The sequence below is a fragment of the Anolis sagrei genome, chromosome 2 (assembly GCF_037176765.1).
Source record: "Anolis sagrei isolate rAnoSag1 chromosome 2, rAnoSag1.mat, whole genome shotgun sequence".
In the NCBI taxonomy this organism is placed as follows: Eukaryota; Metazoa; Chordata; class Lepidosauria; order Squamata; family Dactyloidae; genus Anolis; species Anolis sagrei.
In genome coordinates, this window is record NC_090022.1 from 67,874,872 (window position 1) to 67,900,061 (window position 25,190).

The 25,190-nt window shown below is 39.4% G+C and overlaps 1 protein-coding gene across 2 annotated transcripts in view; it reads left to right on the top strand.

Moving 5' to 3' along the window:
* Window positions 1-25,190, top strand: part of STIMATE (STIM activating enhancer) — a 45,289-nt gene continuing 20,099 nt past the window's right edge. The window contains exons 1-2 of one of the 2 annotated variants that reach the window (XM_060765886.2): window positions 1-326; window positions 24,102-24,150. In XM_060765886.2, coding sequence (XP_060621869.2) covers window positions 2-326; window positions 24,102-24,150 — 374 coding nt within the window. In that variant the 5' untranslated portion in view covers window position 1. Of the gene's footprint in view, window positions 327-16,946; window positions 17,315-24,101; window positions 24,151-25,190 lie in introns of those variants that run through there. The other variant, XM_067463600.1, reaches the window with a different exon arrangement.

A 25,190-nucleotide genomic window follows, 5' to 3' on the forward strand; every position in this document is an offset into this window, starting at 1 on the left:
TATGGCGCAGCGCGCGGGGACCCTTCCGCCCGGCAGGAAGCGCTGCTGCGAGGCTGTCCTTCCTGCTTTCCTTCCTCCCTCCTTCCCTCCCTCCTTCCCCGCCCCTCCCCTCCCTCCTTCCTCCCTCCCTCCGGCCGCCATGGGGGGCTCCCTGGCCCTCAACGCCTCCGCGGGGGTCACGCCCAAGGGGGCCGGGGGGGCCTCCTCCTCCGCCACCTCCGGGGCCGGGCCGGGCTACCGCGGCTGCGAAAACGGGGACCTCATGGGCAACTTCGGCATCTTCCTCCAAGGGCTGCTCGGGGTGGTGGCCTTCAGCCTCCTCATGCGTGAGTCCCCCTCCTGGCCCCCCTCAGGCCCCCTCTCCGCCTCCAAGGGAGGGCTCGCCTTCGCCCTCGCTCGGAAGGCCCTCCTCCGCTGGACCCCGACCTCAGGATGACCCTCCTCTCTCTCCCTCCCTCCCTCCCTCCCTCCCTCGCTTTCCTTCTCCCTCCATCACTGTCTCATATTTCACTCTTTCTCTCCCTCTCTCATCTCTCTCTCCCTTTCCTCCATCTCTCTTTTCTCTCTCTTATTTCTATTTCTTCCTAACCCTCTCTCCTTCCGTCTCTCTTTTCTCCTCCTCTCCTTTTCTTTCTCCCCCTTCTTTCTCCCTTTCCCTCCATCTCTGCTCTCCTTCTATCTCTCTTTCTGTATCCCTCTCCCACTCACTCCATCTCCCTCTTATTTCCCCATCTCTACTTTTCTTTCTCCCCTTCTTTCTATCTATCTCTCTTTCATCTTCTCTCTTTCAGTTTCCCTCTCCCACTGACTCCATCTCCCTCTCCCTCCTATTTCCCCTCCTCTACTTTTCTTTCTCCCCCTTCTTTTTCCCTTTCCTCCACCTCTTCTCTCTCTTTCTATCAATCTCTCTTTCTCTTTCCCTCTCCCACTCTCTCAATTTCTATCTCCTTCTTATTTCCCCTCCTTTTCTTTCTCCCCCTTCTTTCTCCCTTTCCCTCCATCTCTTCTCTCTTTCTATCTCTCTTTCTGTATCCCTCTCCCACTCACTCCATCTCCCTCTTATTTCCCCATCTCTACTTTTCTTTCTCTCTTTCATCTTCTCTCTTTCTGTTTCCCTCTCCCACTCACTCCATCTCTCTCTCCCTCTTATTTCCCCTCCTCTATTTTTCTTTCTCCCCCTTCTTTCTCCCTTTCTATCTATCTCTCTTTCATCTTCTCTTTCTCTCCCACTCTCTCCATCTCTCTCCCTCCCTCTTATTTCCCCTCCTCTACTTTTCTTTCTCCCCTTCTTTCTCCCTTTCTATCTCTCTCTCTCTTTCATTTTCTCTCTTTCTCCCCCACTCTCTCCCTCTCCCTCTTATTTCCCCATCTCTACTTTTCTTTCTCCCCTTCTTTCTCCCTTCTTTCTATCTATCTCTTTCATCTTCTCTCTTTCTGTTTCCCTCTCCCACTCACTCCCTCTCCCTCTTATTTCCCCTCCTCTGCTTTTTCTTTCTCCCCCTTCTTTCTCCCTTTCTATCTCTCTCTCTTTCATCTTCTCTTTCTCTCCCACTCTCTCCATCTCTCTCTCCCTCTTATTTCCCCTCCTCTACTTTTCTTTCTCCCTTTCTATCTAACTCTCTCTTTCATCCTCTCTCTTTCTCTCCCACTCTCTCCATCTTTCTCCCTCTTATTTCCCCATCTCTACTTTTCTTTCCCCCTTCTTTCTCCTTTCCCCTCCATCTCTTCTCTCTTTCTTCTCTTTCTCTTTCTTTCTCTCTCCATCTTTCCCTCTTATTTCCTGCTCTCTCCTTTTCTTTCTTTCTCTCTCTTATCCATCCTTTTCTCCCTCTAATTTCTCCCTCTCTACTTTTCTTTCTCTCCCTTTATTTCTCCCTTTCCCTCCATCTCTTCTCTATCTCTCTTTCTTCTCTCTTTCCCTCTCCCGCTCTCTCCATCTCTCTCTCCCTCTTATTTCCGCTCATCTCCTTTTCTTTCACCCCTTCTTTCTCCTTTTCCCTCCATCTCTTCTCTCTCTTTGTATCTCTTTCTTCTTCTCTTTTTCTCTTTCCCTCTCCCACTCTCTCCATCTCTCCCCCTTATTTCCTGCTCTCTCTCCTTTTCTCTCTCTCTTCTCCCTCTAATTCCCCTCTCTTTACTTCTCTTTCTCCTCCTTTCTTTCTCCTTTTCCATCCATCTTTCTGTCTCTATATCTTCCTGCCTCTCTTTCCCTCTCCATCTCTCTCTCTCTTATTTTCTTTCTCCTCTCTTTTCTCTCTCCTTCTTCCTCTTTGTCTTTGTATGTGTATATATACATGCAGGGTGTCCCTAAAGTTTCCTTACCATTTAAAGATACACACTGTGCCTTCTCTTGAGGAGTAGCCATTTTAGGGGTTTGTTATATTTAACAATAGCTCTTTCATTAACAGGGTACCTGATTTTTTAAAATCACAAATGTAATGTGATTAAAAAAACTTTGATAACCACTGAGTATTTTGAACAGATTTGATTAAGGTATTTCATCAATTGCCTTTGTAATAATATTTTTAAATTGTAAAGAGACTTCACAGTCACCCTCTGTGTTTGCATCTAGTTCTCCCTCTTTCTCTGCTTATCTTCCTCTTTCGCTTTTCTCTCTCTAGCTTCCCCCTTCCTCCCTTGTCAGTCTTTCTTTGCTGGCATTTGTCAGCTGCTTTTTTTACTTCCCTGCCCATCCTCTTTCCCTTCTCAACTCCTCCATAGTTTGGGGTTTGTTCTTTGGCTCTCACTCCCAAAGAACAACAACAACTTCTTCTTCTTCTTCTTCCTATTAGTAGTGCATCTATGCTGTGGAACTAATGCAGTTTGATACCACTTTTAAAAAGCCACAACTCAATGCTATGGAATTCTGGTATTTGTCATTTGGTGAGGCACCAGTACTATTTGGCAGAGGCGCTCAAGACATTGTGAAACTGCAAATCCCAGGATGCCATGGCATCGAACCATAGCAGCTTAAGTGGTAAAAAAGAAAAAAGTGGTCTCAATTGGCATTAATTCTAGAATTGAAAGGCCCCTGATCTGCTTTTCTTCCCCAAATTAGAACTCAAAGCTCTTGAATAGTTTAATTCAAGAGCAATGTAACTGAAAGCTTGTCAAAAGTGGAAATTGAAATAGAATTAAACAATTTATGGTCTTTAACACCTCGTGTTAAAATAATAAAATGCAAGTGAAAAGGCTCTTAAAATCAATTCTGTTAAACTCTACCTCTCAGGAGGTTTTTAAACAGGCTGGATTGCCATCTGCTGGGAGTGCTTTCATTCCCACATGGCAGTGGGTTGGACTGGATGGCCTTTGGGATCTTTTTCAATCATTTTAAAGGCTCATCTGAAGAAGTGGATTTTAGAGCATCTCTGTGCAAGGATAATTTTGTTGCATGATGATGCACACACATATATTGTAGGAGTTGAGAGCCTATGAATGTATACGTTTTAAAAAAGGTTTTACCAGGTCTTCCTAAATGTTCTGTGTATTCAAAAGATCCTGCCGATATCCCATACTTGCTGCATAGCACTCCAAGCAGTTTGCTTATTTTGTTGAGTGTTCCATCGGATGTGGAAATGGAGTTAAGCGATTGCCAACCATTCACTACTTTCCTATTGGGGAGGGGTCCCTATTTTGAACGATGCTTTGTAACTGGGTCCTGTTAACAGGTGTTACATTTGTCATTTATTGTGGATGGCACAGATGCATGAACATTCTGCTTTTACTTTATTATTTAACCTTGGCTGTCATTTTCCAGAGTAAACAGTTCAAGATGTCATTATGTTGTAGTTTGTTCTGGTTAAACAAGTTCTTAGGGGAAAGTTCATGTCAGTTTTTGTTTTCATTTTATTGGTTATTGAGCATGAGTACAGGTAGTGTGTATATTAGCTGCTTAAATTTTTTGTAAAAGGTGTTTTTTTGTTTTAAGCACCTATTCTAACACTTATCCCACAAAAAGTAAATATAACAACTTCTTGGCAGACTTCTTTGAGAACTGCAATTTTAGTAGTCTGCTTTCGCACTCGCGAAAAAACATCTTGTAGGTTTTGATATTTTAGATTCTGCGAATCCAACAGAGTGGTTCATGTTTATAATCTGGGAAATCATTTTTTTATATTTTCTAAGAGTTATCTCACCCCCAGTTTAATTTTCAACATGAAGAATTTACTTTCGTGTAAGAGTAGAGAGTGCTTCAGTTTGTGAGATTTTCTTGATGCGTTTGTTTTATTGGAATCCTAGAGTCGACTGAATAGAGTTAGTCACCTAGTGCACCCTAAGACCCATAAATTGTTTTTTTTAAAAAAGCTAGCTTCGCACTATATATTTCTCACTAGGGAATGTTGCTCTAAGATCATATTGCTGCAATTCATGTCCTGTTTGTGGACTTCCTATGGGCACCTTGTTGGTCACTATATGAACAAAATGTAGGACTAGATAAGCTTTTGTTCTCATCTCTTCCAATGTCTTTTGAGTTCTGCAAATTAAGGGCAGAAATGTAATCAATACTCATAATTTACAGATGAAGGAAAACTTGCTAAGATATTACTAATTAGCACTAAGTTAGTTATGGCAAGTTTCACTTCCTATTTCTCTCCATCAATGCTTGCTACTTTTACTGGCATTTCCTAAGTCATAACCCTTTGAGAGTTACTGAATATCACCATGAAATCTAGCATTAAATCCTGATCTACCTGATCTACCATTACCATTGCCTTAACTTAATACCTCCTTAATTAATTTGATTCTTTTCAGACCCATTGATGATATTAAGCTTTGATGTTCAAGAATTGCCTTCATTTTTCCTGTGCAAGATGCTGTGTTAACCCACAGTTATAAAATGCAGTAGTTAAAAGACCCATGCCCTGACTGCTGAATATATGATTATAGCAGAAAAAACTGGAAACACAACTCAATAGATGAATGATTTACTGATAAAACACCTAATACATTTCAGCTTCTTCTTGCAAAGGCTTTCTTCAGTGACTAGAAAATCATAAAAAGAAACAACATATAATAAAACAAGGCATCATTGCAAGATGTATGAAAGCATTACTACGTTTGTACATTAGCTATGGCCTGTACATGCCTATTTGAAATTTCTGCAGTTCAAGCTCTTAACTGTGTTTACCAGAAAAAAGAAGAAACACATGTATAAAAATTAAACGTTTTTAAAGTTAGCAAATAGGGGAAAAAAGGGCTGCTAGTTAATGTTCAAGGTAACTTGGATTAAACTTGGTGGCCAAAGGGAGAACATTGAAAACTTTGCCATTTCCCTTTGAGTACCCTGTTCCATGTTTTGTGCTTAAAAATCTGCCTGTATGCCATGGCTGTTGAGTATGTCTGGTAGTTTAAAGACTGTGGCATGCGCCCACACCCTATTGCTATTGTTATTGTTGTACACACATGCGCACACCCTTTAGTATTTCTTTTCCAGAAAATCTTACACGACTTTTCTGATTCCTTTGTCTGTACGCTGTACCATTTTAATGCCTGCAGGCAGTTCTTCTCTTTTTCATAAGCTGAAACAATTAGCGGGTACCTCGAGTTCTTAAAAAGGTTGTTTTGAGCAACCCCACCCCCAATTATCAAAGCCTTCCAAAATAGCTATAAGTTGTAGATTTGTGTGCCCAAGTATTTATGGTTTATACATTCTCTATTTGGAGTAAAAAATTACTTTTAAAAAACAACATCAAGCTTTAAGGGGAGGCTTGCTGGATCATATACTGCACAATTTCTAGCCCTTCTCTGGGTCACTGCTTCTTAAACTATGGGTTCTGACCCCAAATGGGGTCCCCCTAGCTCAGTGTTGAGGTCAGGAAAATTTGTCAACAGCAAAAAGTTACTGAACGCCACCTAGAAATGTATGCAAATCTGTTAACAATTTATTTATTTTACATTTCATGTCAGCGGTTAATTGAGAATACGGTTATAATGCATAGAAAAACCGCAAAGTTAAAAACTTGGCATCATACTAAATTTCCTTTGACCAGAAGCTGGCCACTTCAAGTGCCTCTGGTGTCACTGTTAACAACAATGTGCAGTATTTATAGTGGACTCTGCATAAATGCTTCAGCTGTACTCCAGAAAAAGGAAAATCAACCTGTTTAGCAAACCTCGGAAATGCTGATTTATTATTAGTAAATGTATGATTTTTATACCTATTTTATAAATCTATATACCCAGGGTCTTGGAAAAAAACTATTAGACAGAAAGAGTTCACAAGTAGAAAAAGTTTAAGAAGCCCTGCTCTAGAGCATAAAGCATACTGTTTTGATCAGAGACCTGAAATTGCTATTTATTACTATTGCTATTTTGGAAAAAAATCATTCTCATATGTGACTTCTCTTATAATAGTGAATAGCACTCACCAAATTGAGTTAATATTAGAACAGAATTAGATTTCCAACTACCAAAGCTCAATTATGCAAATGACACTCGTCTTTGAAATTATTTTAAACTTCCTACTTTTAGCATTATAATAAATTCAATATAGCAAAATTCCTTGTGGGATATTTACCATGATTAGTAAATGTAATACTTCTGTGATTTCACAGTGAAGCAATGCAATAACATAGGCTGAATAATGGAATTTTTGGATGTTGTAGTTAGCATTTTTCAAAGTAGCATGAACTAGAGAAGTTTCTACTCATTTACTGGAGGGTAGATAATATTTTGTAATACATGACTGCACTTTTTCTTTTACTTTTTTGAAATGACGTTGTTTTGAAAGACTTTAAAAAACGTTTGAGGACCATGGACAGTTCTTACAGTGCAAACCAAGAGTATTTCCTACTCCTGTATTTAAGGCTAAGCCAGTGAAAAATAGGGAAAAGTGCTCTGATGTATTGAAAAAGGTTGATAAAGGAAGCTGAGGAAAAATAGTGACAGCAATGACTATGGGCTTAAAAAATTGTTTCCACTGGCCATCCAGCCTGATGCATCCATGTGCTAGCAGTATCCTCATATTTTTGCATTGAAAAAATGATACCTAAAGCAGTGTGGCATGGTTTGAGATTGCCCCATGGGTACATAAATCATAGAATCCTAGATTTGGAAGAGACCACAAGAGCCTTCTAGTCCAGCCTCCTGTGATAAAGGAATACATAGTTAAAGCACTCCCGACAGTTGACCATTCAGCATCTGTTTAAAAACCTCTACAGAAGAAACTCTACTACATCCCAAGGTGGCATATTCCATTGTCAAATAACTCTCACGGGCCCCTTCTACACTGCCATATAAAATCCAGATTATCTGCTTTGATAATTTGGACTATTTGGCAGTGTAGAAGGAGCCACCTTTGGGAAGTTCTTCCTAGGCACTGTGCCCTAGACTGTAGAGCAGCAGAAAACCATCTGGCTAAAGTTAGTCTTGGAACAGGAATATCATGGTTCACCTAACCTGTACCACAATTTTTTATTGGAGGTAATTATTCTAAACTTTAAAGCAGCTTTCCACTGTTGACCATACAGATTTGGGACAATGGAAGTTTCCATTCATCACACCTGGAAAGTGCCAGGTAACGGAAGGCTGGTGCAAGGCATAGCTGGATAATTCTTGGACTGCAACTTCTGATAGTGTATATGGAAACTTCAGTCCCAAGAGCAAGTGAAGCAAGTCCTAGTTTAAAAGAACTTATTTTTTCAGAAAGCATTGGTTATGCTTGAAATTGAAACACTGTAAGTCATGATTCAGCAGCATACACTATAAAGTCAGGGTTCAGCAGCAGAGTGTTTTTACTGTCTTGGTGCTTCTAATACGCACACCGTATGATTCATTAGAATCCCCTATTCTGTTACGCGGTTCCTTGAACCTTATTTACTGGGGTGGGCATGATAAGAAGCTTCCAGATTCCAGTAACGTTGAATCCTATAAACTTCCAGTTGTATTATGGCCCATTTCAACAATGGTACTGATAAGTTATCAGATCACTTCTTGAAGACACACTGCAGCCTCTTTTGAAACAGGAGTACCGTATCTTGTTTCCATCCCAGCTAGTTACTAGAAGTATCAAGTAACTATGAACTTGTTCTGACATTTTCATTTTTCTCTTTCCTTCCTCATACCTTTTTTTCCTTTTGTATCTAGTATCTTTAGATTGTAAGCATGATGGCAAGAGCTGTCTTGTTTATATTAGTCTAAAAGCTGATCAGCTTTCCTGACTGCAGTTTGGTGTATATGCTTTAGATAAACAGTAAAAGGAAATGAATATAAATGAGACTAGCAAGAAAATACTTCAGTATATCTTCCGTTTCAAAGGTTTCTGTTACTATTGAAGACTCCAGTCACTCTGAAACTGGAAGTTTGTTTTGCCCTCTTGACAAAAGTGAAGTTTCATGTGTGGGGAAGGGTGCGAGAGTAATATTCCCTCTTCCACTTTGCTATGCAGCTGTCGGCATGAGCCCTTTATTACATGTGGCAGGATTCAGCAAAAGATAGATTGGAAGGTACTAAGGGATCTCTGGGTGACTCAGAACAGATCAGCAAGGATTCCTGGCTGCCATCTGTTTAGTTGGAGCAAGAACAGAAGTCTTCATACACATGCACACACACATACACAAACCACTTTTCAAATTAAGTAGCTGAAATCAAGAAAACATGGTTGAAATGTGTGGAATGATCTAACTGTGAACTCCAGTATTGGTAGTGCTAAGAAATTCCACAAATGAGCCTGTAGTCAGAGGTACATATCTTTTTTTAATGCCCTTTCCAAGCCACAGATATTGGCTTTGTGTATTGTGAAGTACAAAGTAGTTTTTATAAGCCTAAAATCTACCTGTCTGTGATATACTGTATTGCTGGGACGGAAGGAGATAGTCTACTCTAGAGAATGGAAAGTGCAAAGGTGTCATCTTTTTTGTCCTTCTGAAATATCCCTGCACAGGATGAGTGAACAACCACCATGGCCCTCAGAATATTGTAGAATTGCAATTCTCACGATCTTTCCCCATTGACCATGACCATTTTTGGGAGTGACAGCCAAAAAAAGAAAATCTCAAAGGACCATGATTACCCACCACTACTAAATAGTGGGTGGGGAGAAGTTTTTGTAATCTCAGTGCATGCATCTTTCAACTCTAATCTACACTATTATTAGAGTTTCCTCTGTCCTCTATTTTCCTTTTCTCTTCAGTGAGCATCCTAATATTCTGTTACTAATTGTGAATTTAATTGATAGACTTGATTACTAGCTATATCTTAATGAGAACTGCCTGGAAACTAGTCTGGAAAAGGTTGACAAATAATTTTAATAAACAAATTCATGGCTTTGTACTGTGTTGTCAGGCTATATATAGCAATCAAAATTAACAGTTTCATATTCTTTATTTTTTTAAAAAAGCTAATGGTTTATATTGCCTAAGAAGCAAATAGCCTCTGACACTCCTAGTACGTTACATTTGGCCCCTCACATGCTTGAGTCTTCAGTCAGAGCTTGAAAATCTTTTGTATAGAAACCCTGAAAGTAAATTATGATTTTGCCATCTCTATAGGGCCACCGTTTTACTACATTGTATATAATGCGATTGAAACACCACATTTTTGATATCTGTGAGGGTTGGGGGAGATGTTCTGGGAACCAAACTCTAGTGGATAGCAGGAAATAGCTGCATTATTTTTTTGTTAGAAGGTTTAATGAAGGTTCTTCCTTCACTGTAAATGGTTAGACTTGAACTCTTCCACTACGGGAATATGGCATGCCCTTATAGGCTTGAATGTGCATATGTGAAGGATTTTGATTATTGTATTCAGTGCCATTTATATGACAAGCTGCATCATGCATATGCTTTGCATAGTCTGCTTGGCAGATGGGGGAATTGCTACAGATGGTGCACAGAAGGATGTACAAAATCCTTATCTGCAACCTGATGTCTTAAGATCCCTTTATGCATCAATTCGTGTACTTTTTTGTGTTTTTATTTGCATATATGGACATGTATTTATTCATCTAGAGACCTGTTATTCAGGCATGTGTAAATGATAATGTGGCTTCATTCTGCGTATGTAAAAGGTGCAGTCCTATCCATGTTATGTACCAGAAACTGCTGAGGACTAGAATTCATATTTCACATTGATGAATAGTCTCAAGCTCTAAATGATGTCTTGAATCTTCTGTTTTATACAATGTGTAAGAATCATGTGGAACCCTCAGCCTAAACAATGATTTGCGTAGTGACAACTTAGAGGAAATTTTTACTTTTGCTTCCTTGCCTTTCTCTTAAGACCCGAGGAAACCCACTCTAGTTTGAGAATTTGTAATTATAGTAAAACAACCCTAGATCTGAAGCCAAGATGCCTTTATTTAGTTTTGCTGCCTTCCACAAGTTGTCTTCTTTGGAAAAGGTAACCAAAATAACAAAGAGACTGTAGTAACTCCACTTGAATACAAGGTTTAAAAAGATGAAGGACTCTTTAAGTTTAGAAAAAAGGGGAGGAAGTGGTGACATGATTGAAGTGTGTAAAATTATTCATTATGCAGAATAAGAAATTAGAGAAATGTTTTTCTCCACTGGGATGTTGTGTGGTTCAGGACTGTATGGCCATGTTCTAGCAGCATTTTCTCCTGACGTTTCACCTGGCATCTTTAAAGGATTTGATGGTGATGAAGTAAGTGAAGTATATATACCTGTGGAATGTCCAGGGTGGGGTAAATACATACATAGTTATATATACTCCACTTGCTTTACCACCATCAGATCCTCTGGAGATGCCAGGCATAGATGCAGGCAAAACATCAGGAGAAAATGCTGCTAGAACGCCCCAGTGAGTCCGGCCATGAAAACCTTTGGCAATACATTTTTTCCGTTGTTCGTAAATTATAACTTGAGCAGTTCCTTGAACCAAAATAGTGGGAAGTTTAGAAGAGAGAAAGGAAATAGTTCAAACAGCACATAGTTAAACTGTGGAACTCATAGAGGACAGGGGCATCAATAGCAACTTTTTAGGATCACTGTATATTCTGTCCTGGATCAGAGACAATGTGTCTCTTCATATCGGTCAGGGAATATATTATATGGAAGGTTTTTATCTTTGATCTGCTCTGTGCCCTTCACTACTATAAGGGACAGGTCAGTTCTTCCGTAAGGCAGGCTCCTCTTCCTCAGTCATTTGGCCCCTGATGTGTTGGAGAATGGAGCAAAATGCCTACAAATCATGGCAATTACTTGGTGTTACAAAATTTATAATCTGTCTAAGATTATATCCAGGCTCCAAATTCCCCAGTGGATGCCCCTATGCCTTTTTGTATACGCAGAAGATAGAGAGGACAGACTGAAGAATCCCAATGATCAGAAGGGATTCAGCTGTGAATCTTTTTCCACAGCTGTGAAAAAAAGTGCACGAGAGTACTGCTGTGTTTATCGATACTTCTTTTGTTGTTCTTGTTATGGCAAATGCATCTTCTATGTAAACTAAAAGGGTTTTGAATGAGGATCCTTCAGGTTGCTTACACAAAGAATAAGCTGACTTTGTGGCAGGCTCTATATTGACCATGCTAGGCACAGTACAATTTATTACTAGGGCCAAAGCATTAATCGGAAGCATTAATTATATTCTTAGAGAAACTGAAACCAACAGGTCTAGTTTATAAATGTTTGTTGAAAATTACTAAGTTTGATATTAATGAAGTTAGAAATTACTGGGATAAATAATTAGTTTTTTTTAATTAAACAGTCAATGGTAAAGTTCCCTAGTTTCCATTTCTAAACATTCCTTTCAACCTGAAGCTACATTTGATTCAGCAAAGTGGATCTTTCAGATATATTGGACACCATTACAGCTTTTTAGAAAGAAACTGTGTTTTAACTAAATGTCTGCAAAACTTTTTCCCTGTGATATATTATACAGTATAAGTGTATTCCATGTTTACCTGTTTGTAGTTGAATTAGGGTTGCTGGTTTGGAGTTATCCCACACTCTGAAGTTTCTGGTCCCAAACCTACAACCTAGGTAACGTTCCTGGTCAGTCCTTATATGTTAAGTACCAACCATACTTTCTCACAGATTGTTACAAGAAGAATGTATTTTGTTATTTGGAAATAGACAGAATCTATTTCCACCATTTTTAGATCAAGGTGATCATTTTTAGATCAAGGTGATCATTTTTAGATCAAGGTGATCATTTTTAGATCAAGGCACCATTTTTAGATCAAGGTGAAATTAGGGATTATTCCTTCTTACTTACTTAAACATATGGGATAGGAATCTTATTTTTAGCTAGAAGGTGAATACAGAGCAGAGGGTGTACTCTGGTACCACAGGAGGAAGACAGGAGGATTCTGGGTGTAAATTCATGCACCCAAGCAGAAACTTTGCCAGCTGCATGAAAAAAATAAGATAAACCATGCAAATGATGCATGTGGCTGCTGTACTAGCTGAGCTGAAGATTTCCACAAGACCTTTCTTCTTACCTGAAGCTGAGCCCATCAAAATTGTAGGATTTATGTACTCATTTCGAGGTAGGGCATGGCCTCTAAAACCTGGCAACTTGAGGCCTTGTCCTGAGATCTGGAAATCCCTAGATTGGATGTACTACAGCATATTAGTTTTGTATTACAAAAATATTTGATCTTTGTAAATCTACATGTGTATAAATTAGTAGGCAGTGAGAGATACAGCCATCCAAATATGAATGAAACGTCTATTAAGTTCATTACTCATACAATTCACATAACCTCTCCTGAAGAATTCTTTAGTAAAAGTTTCTGAGAAGTCCAGGAGAATCAACCGGTCTTCAACGCTCCTAAAGCTCCTGTTAAAGATCATCCCACAAGACAAACCAAATTGAAATAGATTAACATAATTTGTTTCATCAAAGACTGACTAGGCACATTGATGCTTCTTCCTTTTGCAAAAATGCATGTGAAATTAGTTTTCTCCCTGCCGACACTGCAGAGTTAGCACTTGGCAGAATATGATTCTGAAAACATAATCCTGGGGAAACTACTGGGCTGCAATTTTGGGTGTACGGGGTCTGCATGATATGATTTCAAGGTGTTAAAAGGCAGCATGATATGTAATGCTCTCTTTAAAATACCTGTGAAATTACTGTGTCCATTGTAATTAGACCATATTTGAGCTTATTAGGCAATAATAATAATAATAGCTCTGTGAAATTCCTTTATAGTATAATGGAAGAATTATATTTGGGGGTGACTCCCAGTTATGAAAAAAGTGTGCAACTAAATAAAATGTGCTGCAATTTTTTCTAGTAATTTTTAACATATTCAGTCAAAACTCAGTTTTGATTGAATATTTTAAAAATTACTAGAAAAATATTTTTGTTTAAATGAAGATACTAGTTGTAGAAAACTTAAATTTACTAAAACATGTTTAACCAGACCCTAGCCAGCTGTTTTTAACAGACTTCTTTGCCATTTTACATAAAAAGCACTATTTTACTACATCATTGCATAATATGGGATATCCACAGATTTTGGTATTTGGGGGGGGGGGGAGCAGAACTAAACCTCAGTTAATGCCAAAGGCCCACTGTCCATGACTTACACAGATAATCACAAACTATTATTATACCAGTTTTCTGAATTTATTTATCAGAAGATAAGCTATTTATCATTTTCAGGAGCCATTTTTGACCAGAAGATTATAAATGTTAAATTATGATGATCAATTTTCAATAGTAAACTGTTTTGAAACAAAAAGGGCTAGCTTTCCTATCAGCTAGGCAGACTTCCTAATTAAGGGAGGGTTGTTTTTCTTGGAAGAATATTTTGGAAAACTCATGTTGTTCAGGTTACTTAATACAGTGGTTAATTGGAGCTAGCCCTAGGCTGAATTAACCAGATCCCAGATCTAGAACATGGCCATATAGCCCGAAAAAACCTACAACAACCCAGTGATTCCAGCCATGAAAGCCTTCAACAATGCAGATCCCAACTGTTCTGGAAAGCTAAGCAGGATTAGCTATGGTTAATACTTGAATGACAGATCATCAACAAATACCAGGTGCTCTAGGCCAGTACTTCTTAAACTGTGGGTCCAAACCCCAAATGGGATTCCCCCTGGCTAAAGTTGGGGGTCACGAAAAATTTGGCAACAGTAAATGATTTCTGCCTGCAACCTATTTATACATATATGTTAGCAATAATGCATGGTATGTACAGTTGACTCTGCAGAAAATTTTTCAGCTGTACTCCACAAAAAATCAGCCTGTTTACCAAGCCTCACAAATGTTGATTTATTTTCAGTAAATGTTTGCTTTTTATACCTGTTCTATATACAACAATACAACAATACAATAAGCCTTTATTGGCATAACATGGCAGAGAGTATAAAAAATAGTACACATAATAGAAAAGGGCTTCTCGTTTGCTACACATTCAGTTTGCAGACTTCATTCAGGAATCTTGCCACTGAAAGGCAGCAGCTAAAGTCCTGGCAATTTAAAAGCAAAATCACTTTGTCAGAATCGCTGCGGTTCTTCAGTGAGTCTAAAACTTGTGTTAGCAGACTGGATCTTAGCTCCTGGTAGAGTGGACAGTGCAGGAGAATATGCGGTATGGAGTCTAGCTGACCTGTGCTGCAGAGGCAGACCCTCTTGTCGCTCGGGAGGCCATTGAGTCTTCCTCTATGGAGCGGCGATGGCATGATGTTAAATCTAGCCAGCATGTAGGCTCTTCTGTAAGAGGGGTTGGTGAGCTCTGTGATGTAAAAGGCTGGATTTCCCTGTGTGTATGGAATTGCCAAGTTAATAGGTGAGCAGGATTTGTTTGCCAAGCTCAACAATTGGTTGTGGTCCCTATCTAGCAGCCTCCTTTTGATGAGGGTAAAAATCTCGGGAAAAGATAGTAGGGTCAGGAAATCGCTGTCGTAGCCCAATTCCCCGATCTTTGCTAGGACAGTTGAGCACCATTTGGAGTGGTGGAGTTCGCTCAAGGTGAGTTGAGTCAGAGAGTCTCTGGGACTTCGATAGTGTATAGACAGCCAAAATTTAATGACGATTAGCCAGATGGTAGCCTCAATAGAATATTGCCCAGATTCAAGACAAAGAACTGCATACGGGACACAGTTGGGGGCACCATATAGTTTGTGGAGGAATTTCGAATGAAAAGATCTGATGGCGCTGTTATTGGGGGTTAACCAGATGGGTGCTCCATAGAGAAGTTGTGACATCGCCTTTGCTTTGAAGACTTGCAGAGCTAAGGGGATATATTGATTACCCCTGGAGTGGAAGAACCTCCTGGTCGCACAGCCACTCGATTTGGCCCGGGCCAGTGTATATTTTAAGTGGGTGGACCATGACAAGTTGTTGCTAAACCAGAGACCTAAGTATTTGAAATGTTTTACTTGCTCAATATAGTGGCCCTTTATCTTCCAGACTTGTCTTTTGTTGCTTTTCCCAAACGCCAGGATTTTGGTTTTGTCGTAGTTCACCTGCAGTTCGTTCGCCTCGCAAAAGTCAACAAATTTATGCAGGAGTCTTTTTAAGCCCACATGAGAGAGGGATAATAGGGCTGCGTCATCCGCAAATAGCAAGAGGGGGACATGCTTTGGGCCAATCTTGGGGCTATGCCCGTCAACTTGAGCCAGGGCAGTAGGGAGATCGTGCAAAAAGATGTTGAAGAGGAGTGGGGCTAGTACACACCCTTGTTTGACTCCCTTTTGGACCAGGATCGGGTTTGACAGGCATCCCCTGTGGTCTTTCACCTGGGAGAGGTTTTGGTTGTGCAATTTCTTGATCAAGAAGAGGAGTCTTGGGTCTATGTTGAGGGCTGCTAGTTTTTCCCACAGCTTTTCTCTGTTCACAGAGTCAAATGCCCCCTTCAGGTCCAAGAAGGCCACGTTTAGCTTATTAGGGCAATTTTTTGAGTATTTGTTGGCTAGGTGGGCCAAGATGTGAGTCTGGTCTAATGTTGATTTCCCCTTAGCGAATCCTGCTTGTTCTGGGCCAATTATGTTGTTTTGGTTGACCCATGATTCTAGCTTAGTTTTCAGGAGCTTGGCATACATCTTCCCTATTATGGAGAGCAGGCTAATGGGCCGATAGTTCGTTGGATCGTTTTGGTCTCCTTTTTTGAATATTGGGACCATTATAGAGGAGGTCCATGCGTTTGGCATGTACCCCGTTTCGTTGATCCTTGTGAAGAGGATTGCTAGTAGATTTGCCCACCACAGTGGGTTTGCCTTCAATATTTCAGGGATAATGGCATCGCTACCTGGGGCCTTATTTGTCTTTAGGTTGTGTATCAAGTCGGTGATTTCCTGAGATGTAACCGGCTCCCAGCTTGGACCCACTAGCTCTCCACTGTCCTCGTTTTCTTGGGGAGGGTTTATTCCAGCGAACACTTTCGAGAAGTGCTCGGCCCATCTCTCTAGGGAGATATCTGCTCTGGGTGGTTCCTGGGGGTAGTTTGTTTTGTTTACTATTGACCAGAATTTCTTGGTGTCGTTTGATTGTGATGCCTCCAGCAGCTGCTTCCAGTCAGCTATGATGCGTGCCTTATGTTTTTGGCCCATAAGGAGCTGGAGCTGTTGCTTAGACTCTCTAATTGTTATAAGAAGGAGGGTGTTTGAAGTGGTGCGATAGCCATTGTAAAGTGAGCGAATCTGTTTATTTATCATTATGCACTCTTTATCAAACCAGTTTTTTGGTTTGGCTATATATTTATATAACTGGAGTCATGTAAAAATTTCTCAGATGGAAAGGGATTGCAAATAGAAAAAGTTTTAAAAGCTCTGCTTTAGGCTATATTTCAGAGGAAGGAACTGGAAAAACTACCCTCAAGTATTCCTTGCCTCAGAAAATCCTATGAATTTCATGAGGTTGCCATAAGTCAACAGGCAACTTGAAGGCATGGGAGAATTATGATTCAGTTTTATTGCAATCTCACTGCTATTGATTTATTTATATTCACCGTTCAAAGTGCTGGCTATGATTCAGGATCAATTCTTTTGTGATTGTCTTCCCCCATTATCTGAAACCTGTCTATGAAGGATGAAAGAGAAGGCTGTTTCGTGAACTGCAACTCAGCTTTGGAATTCCCCCTCTGGAAAGGATTGAGGAACTTCCATACTCATCCTTGGATTTAACCAACCACATATTGAAAAAAAAATTTTTTAAAGCAGAGTGAGATGTCTCAGTTTCTCCGTACACACCCCTCCGCCGGGGCCATTGTTCTGTGAAGGTCTCCTACTGATGGCAAAGAAGCCAGTGGGCAGAAGAGAGAAAAAGGCAAGAAGAGTGGGGAGGCAGAAGATGGAGCTGCTTGGAGATGAACCCAAGTGGGCATATGATAAATTGAAGCTTAGCAGAGGCCAGCAGACTACCAAGGCGTCTCTTCCCTTGGTGTCTGAAACACAAAGTGGGTAGGGGGTCATTGCTGCTGGTTGTCGGGGTCATAATGAATATTGTGTCTGAATTTTGAAAGCCTATTTTCATGTCCTCACTTTGTATGTAGCTTCCATTGATAGGAGGGAGGGAGGCCCTTGTGAGGCTGCTGTGGTCACCAAATATAGGGGTTTTCCAGTCCTAATCCCACCAATTGTGGGCAATACTGCAATCTTGGGCAATCCTACAAATGCAACCAACTGTGAGCCATTGTCTCAGGCAATCTCACCACTGTGACAAAATGTGTGGTTTTTTAACCTTTAATCCGCCAATTGTGAAGTTTTCCACTGCAATTACCAAGGCTGATGGCTTTCCGTGATCCCCACATCTGTCACTATGTAAGAACTTCCTGTGTGACACTAATTTTGAGGACCCTCAGTAGGTTACACCTTTCTGTATCAGTGCCACATTTCTCTCTTGATTGAGATCCAAAGTAGCTTTATATACAGTAGTTGACATAACACAGCAGATTATTTATTACCTTTTAAAACATCACTCTCATAAGCATTCCTCACAAATTTACTCAGAACCAATCACTCGACTTGAACTCTGTTCTCTCAACCCAACCCTAATCTAACTCAAAACTTTTATAAAATGCATTCTACTCAAACTGAAAACTCCCAGTTGTCATTCACCAGCCTTACACAATCTCCTGAAAGATTCCACTTCAACATCCATTCTCTCTCTCCTCCCAATAGCTAGTCACCTAATAAGCAATTGGTGCTTTCAAATACAAATCAATGACATCACAGGTCCCTCCATAACCAGCCCTGGTGTCAGGGTCCCAAAGATATTTAGGGCTTTGAATGTCATGAGCAATACTCTGAATTCAGACCAGATGTATATTGTAATTCTTTTAAGGTCATTGCTGTGTTCTTTCTTTGTGATGCTCTGGTCAATAATCTACCTACTACATTTTTCACTCTATGTAGCTTCCAAGGGAAGCCCCATGTGTAGAATGTTATAGTATTCTAATCAAGAAGTTACCAGTGCATGACATTCCTGTTATTAAATTATTCCAGTCAGAAAGCCCTTGACTGATTAATGGTTATTTGTTAACAATGTGGTGAATCTGATCGAACAGTAACCATTCATAGTGTCACAATGCCTTGATCCAGACCTCCTTCCATCCTGACTGTGCTGTGGCCTCTGGAGGATGAGAGAAACAGGAAGGCATGGCTCTGTTTGTCTTGGCCCACAAGTGCTGAAAAACCCTTCTCCATCCCACTTTTGGGAGGGAAAGAAGAACAGCCAGCATCTGCTGGACTTAATCTCCACGCCCAGCGCCATAATCTTTTCCTTGTGTGTTGTTTCTTTTTAGATTATAAGACAGAAGTCAGGGGATTGTCAAACTAAATTTCTCTAAGTAAGTAAAATATGTAATGACGTAAAAATAAATATAGGACTTTAAAATGAAGCAGGTGTGTTTTTCATTATGCTGAAGAATTATATAAAAGAGATGAAAAGTTATCAGATTTGTTCAAGGAAGGACCAATTTAAGATGGCTTTCCAATTTAAGAAAGTGAAATGGTATCTGCACTCAGAACACTTGGAAAACAAATCACCAAAACCAGATGGTATACCAATAGACCTGCTCTAAGCTAAAGAGGCAGAATCTGTTCTAACAAAATTCTGTAAACAAATATGGAAACAAAAAAGGCCCACAGAATATAAACACTCAGTATACATGTTGACCCCCAAGAAGGAGGACACCAGGAATTGCAGTAACCACAGGATAATTGCATTTCCCATGCAATCAAAGTGTTGCTCAAACATTTTACCATATATGAGGTGAGAAATACCACTGACCAAGTTTGGTATAGGAAAGGTATAGGAAAGGAAGAGGCAATATGGATCGTATTGCAAACATAGATTGGTTAGTGGAATGTACCAAATAATTTTTAAAGAAAAACAAGCTGTGCTTTATAGACTGTAGCAAAAACTACAGTCTGTGTACAGATTGTGTAGATCAGGAATGTCTGTGGCTCATTCTTATAGAAACGACTGTACTACAACATTTGATTATCCTGCTGTATTACCTGTCTGCAGGACCAGAGGCTACAGTCAGGACAGAAAATATACAATGGAAAGTGATGCATATAACATTCCAGATATGTGGTGTGAGAGTTCTTTTTTCCTGCTCTCCCGAACTTGTTACTATTCTTGAGATGTTTCTTCCTAAGCTTGCAATCTCAACTTCATTTTGGATGTATTGTAAAGCTGATGTCTCTTCAAATGGCTTTTTGTAATTTTCTTGGATTAGTAGTCCATCGAAGCAGCATTAGAGAATTGGAATAGCCTCAGATTTTTTCCCCAGGAAACCAGCAGATTCTTTTCCAGCTCTCATATTTTATTTTCTAATCTGTTTCCAGCTGGCAGCTTACACTTTGCCTGTTGGCAGGTCTCAACTTCGTTTTACTGCTTTGAAGAATTCTAGTAATATGTATGCAAACAACATTTTTGTGAGCATCTGCCAGTTGATTAGTATCTATCTCTGAAATCAGCACAGAATTTTGTTTTTAAAAAGAGCCAAATTCACATTGTGAAGATATTCTCTATGTGCAAGGTTGTAGTTTCAGTTTAATTACTGTGTGGCCAATACTACATTATATGCAAAATCAATTTAACATTTTGCAGTATTACTTCATTAGTATTGTCATTGCCCCACTTTCCTTGAGCTTCTTATATGCTTTGCAAAGCACCCCTCCCCCTGTTGTAAGACCCTTTATGTTCTTCCACAAGACTTTTGAAGGGCACTACCACCAGAAGATGGTCACATATAACCTTTCTGTGCATGTTCAAATTTATTTGGATCCCAGTCTATGACTGTAATTAATAAACCTGTCTCATGGCAGGCCTGCTTTGAAGAACTTACTTTGAGGTAAGACCTGTAGAAAACTACACAAATAGCAAGCAGTGGTAAATAAATCTGAATGGGTTCCTTCGGTTAACAGACTTTTAACTTTTTAGCAAGGTAATTTTGTCTATTGAGAATATGCAACAGGGAAATTGAAATTACATGAATAAGACTTTCTTAGATACTTAATATATTTATTCATATACTGCTCTTTAAACCTTAGCAAACATCTCAATATCCATTTATTCCATTGCTTAGGACAGGGGTCCTCAAACATTTTAAACAGAGGGCCAGGTCACAGTCCCACAAACTATTGGAGGGCTGGATTATAATTTGAAGAAAAAAAAACATGAATGAATGAATTCCTATGCACACTGCACATATCTTATTTGTAGTGCAAAAAACACTTAAAACAATACAATAATTAAGATGAAGAAGAATTTTAACAAACATAAACTTATTAGTATTTCAATGGCAAGTGTGGGCCTGCTTTTGGCTGACTGTTGTTGTGTGCTTTCAAGTCATTTCAGACTTGAAAGAGAGGGCCGGGTAAATGACCTTGAAGGGCCAAATCCGGCCCCCGGGCCTTAGTTTGAGGAGCCCTGGCTTAGGAGAACTGTATGCATGCAAGGAAGTTGAAAAGGCTGTATTCATTTAATCGTTTTCTTAAGCAGTCAGATTTCTTTTGAACATAAAAGCAATAGCTTTTCCAGTCTCAGGAAAATGACAATTTTTTCAAAAATTCTGGTTAGGTACCCCAGACATGCTAGTCCCATGCTAGTTTGAGAAGTGAGCTGGTATGAAGATACAAGTGTGTTGAGACTGGCTTAGAGAAGGCTCTTTTACTTGAATGTGACTTAGAAATATGAGAACAGAATTAACATAAAAGGTGGCTTAATTAGTCAACAGATGCTTATTTATGTTTTATAAATATTGATACTATAGTTGCAATAAAATTATTGTTACTCAAATGAATTTGCCTAATACAATCCTTGAGATCTGCCATTGGCAGAAAAGAAACATTCAGTCTACAAGCAGCAGTAATAATTGCAAAAGATGTGCTCACTAATACAAACACACAAATAAATGAAGGTATAACATTCTTTTTCATACTAAACAATGTTAGTATGAGGAAAACAAGACAAACCCAAAACAAAACAAACCCATACCATGTTTTTTGTCAAAGCTCCACAAAGTTGGTTACTATGAAGATTTTGTTTTTTGCATCACAGATATGTTATTTTACCTTCTTTGAAAATGTCCATAATTTTATAATAATAATAATAATATAATAAACTTTATTTATACCCTGCCACCACCTCCCCAAGGGGGAGTCGGGGTGGCTAACATGAGGCCAAGCCCAAAGATACAACATAGCAAAATAAAATACAAAATGCAAACAACAAAAATCACATCACAGTAACATAATACAGTAGCAAAATAGAATAAACAAAGCAAAATAACATAATATAAAATCAAACACAATGGATGGGCCAAATGGATATGGTAAAATGATAAAACCCGGATGAGGTAGAAATAGAAGAAGTGTATTTGGGAGGAGCCCAAAAGGATGAACAGTGGGGTTAGGCTTTCAGTTTAGGACGGGGGGAAGTGCATCATAGGGGCAACACTGTAGATGGAACAAACAGAAATGGAATAGATAGTAACTCTCCAAAGGCACATTGGAATAGCCAAGTTTTCAAATCTTTCTTAAAGGCTGCAAGGGCGGGGGATTGCCTAATCTCACCAGGTAGTGAATTCCAAAGTTGGGGGGGGGGGGGCACAACGGAGAAGGCTTTCTCCCTCGTTGCCACAAGCCATGCCTGTGATAGAGAAAGGGATGAGAGGAGGGCCTCCCCAGAGGATTGGAGGGATCGTGCAGATTGGTGGTAGGAGATGCGGTCATGGAGGTAGGTAGGTCCCAAACCGTTCAGGGCTTTATAGGTAGTATCCTGCACCTTGAATTGGGACTGGAAGATGAACAGCAGCCAATGGAGCTCCTTAACCGCTCCCTGTAATTCTCCCATTATAAATGGGTGAAAATACCAAGGCCACAATTAATAGCATCACTAAGTATATTCTGTCTTTAACAACCCTATGGTGGAAGTATAGAATTCATCTTGAAAAGAATAGTTGTGAGAAACCTCTCAAAGGAAACATCCCTCTAAAGCAGTGATAGGCTACTGCCAGGATTTGGTGGCTGCATTGTCCCCCTGCATGACCACATTTCAGAGAAAGTGACTAGCTTTTGAACCCCACAAAATTCATTGGGTTGCCAAAATTCCACTTGCAGGTGTAGGCGCACCCACCCACACAGACTCAAGTCTCCTGGTGAAAAAGGCCTACTTCACCATATCTGACAGTCTCTATAAAATTAGACAGAAACCTATTCAAAAAGCATATAAGAACTGTAAAAACTGTGTCAGTGAATTTTGCCCCACCTGTATATTAGACCTACAGACAAATATACAAATTGAGGCTCTAAATAAGCAGTCTTCTGAGCTGTTACTTAAAAAATACCATCTACATAGAATTAAATATCAGGTCCTCAGTGGAATGGGAAGTTTCCGGATCAAAGAGTAAAGGAGAACTTGTATCCTGTAAAGGCACTAAGCATCACTCTGATTCCCCAGACTTGCTTCTCCCAGTATTGATGGCCTTCAGTGATCAATTTGTTCATTGCAGAGATGAATGGATTGAGAATAGTGGAGGTTGTTAGATACCTGCCTGGATAGTGAAGATGGAAGACCTTAAGTTGTCCAACAGGGGTTTGTGCAGAGCTCGTACACTCACATTCTGTCATGCCAGATTTATAAAAAAAGCTGTCCCCATTGGCAGTGCTATAGCATAGTCTGTTGTGGAGGGTGAGAAAAAGGTCTCCACTGAAATCTTTTCTTTTAGACACAAAACCATACAAAAAAACAAACAAACAAAAAAATTCCAACAATGTTGCAACAAGTGTTATCTTAGAGTATTTCAAGCGTTCAATATTAATGTGCCTTTTCTGAATGTTGTATTTATAGGTTTGTTTCTGTTTTTCATCTCAATACAGCTCAGATTAATCATTTCCTCCAGCATTTCTTCAAATCTTTTACTTAGGCTTCTTATTTTGTTTTACTACTTTTCTTATCTTCTACATAATTTACTTTGAATGAATATGATTACGTTCTTGACTAAGACATTTCATTCTGTTATGTGATGTGTAGACAGTTAACTAAAGGGTTTTGCAGTTACTGAGCAAATTGAGACCTTTTCTCTAATTTTCATACTAGTTCACACTGCTTCAAAAAATTAGCACTTTCCCTTTCACCATGTAGTTGCTTTTAGAATGACTTTTCGATTTCTTTCTAAGCTGCCTTAGACTTTACTCCCATCCTTCATTTTATTATATAAACATTTCCTCATTTGTTTTTAATAGAATTAGAAATTTCAGCAATTTTGCACCATACTCAATGAAGCAGAGTATGTATGGCAGCATACAAAAGAAATGTATGTAAAATACTTTGCAAACCATTTGGTAGAGGTCCTAAAGACCAGTGCAAAGTAAACTGTCCTGTATTAATAAAAAGAACCCCAGTGATTCCAGATATATTGAATTATAATGTTGATCATTCCTCACCATTGGTCATGAAGGCTGGAACTGGCGGGAATTGTTGTTTAAAATATCTGGAACCTACTAAGCTGCCTAACCTTGATATTTGGTATTGAAAGCACAAATAATTCTAGAATGCCTCCATATGCTTTTTGTAAGCATATGGAGGCCTACAAAAATACTATCTGGAAAAATGGATAGTATTTCAGAAGATAACATTTTGGGCAATTATGACAAATCTACCTGAGCAGAGTATATGGTTAATTTGGTGTAATTTTGGCAATCCAATGATTATCCTTAATTCTCTTTCAGTGAAACGCTTCAGAGAACCAAAACATGAAAGACGTCCTTGGAGGATTTGGTAAGAATGCTAAATATGATTCCTACAGTACATTCTCTTTCCTAGATAGTTACCTCATAGGCTTTGGGTAATGTAATACAAGAAGTGCATAATTGCAACCTAATTAGTGTGCTCATGAAAGCAAAGATGTCCATGAATATCAACTGTTGATTCTTATGTTGTCCAACAAACTTCATGCAGCTAATTCTGAATGTGAGGTACAATAGTAGGTTCATATGCTAGAAATTTTTAATGAAAAAATGACTAGCTGTTTTTACAGAAAAGAATGTAGCAGGTGATATATATTCTTATCTTTGTCTTGATACAGTTTGTTAGAAATTCTGAAGTAAATTCCTCAAAGATTTGTCTTGTTCCCAAAGACCATTAAAAGCTTTATTAGCTTCAATTTGCACTCTTACTGCCAGACCTAATTTTGTTGGCCCCTTCCTCTGAATAGATTATGGCTATGAGAACTCTCTGGCAGCCAATCCATATCCCATGCAAACTACTTGAATTGCCATCAAGACAGTAAAGTTGATGCTCTTAGAAGTTCTCTTTACACTACTCAGTCTTGCCTTTCTCCAGTGTCTTCCATTGCTCTATTCAGTGACAAGTACAGATTTATTTATTTATTTGTTTACAGCTTTTATATTCCACCCTTCTCACCCCGCAGGGGACTCGGGGCGGATTATAGTGTACACATATATGGCAAACATTCAATGCCAATTTTGACATACAACATATACAGACATAGAAAGAGGCTATTTAACTTTTTCTGGCTGCCAGGGGAGTTGTCGCTTTCATCGTCCATCTGCGACACTGATGAAGTACTTCCACATTCCCCGCATGCTTTTTGCTGGTCTTTTTTTTAATGGCCTCATAAATTAGTTAATTTAGCCTCCTCACACTTTAAGGTGGTACCTTATTTTCCTACTTGACAGATGCAACTGTCTTTCGGGTTGCAAAGGTCGACAACGGGCTACACAATTGGTTGGAAACCCACTCCAACCCGGGCTGGCTTCGAACTCATGACCTTTTGGTCAGAGTGATTTTAATGCAGC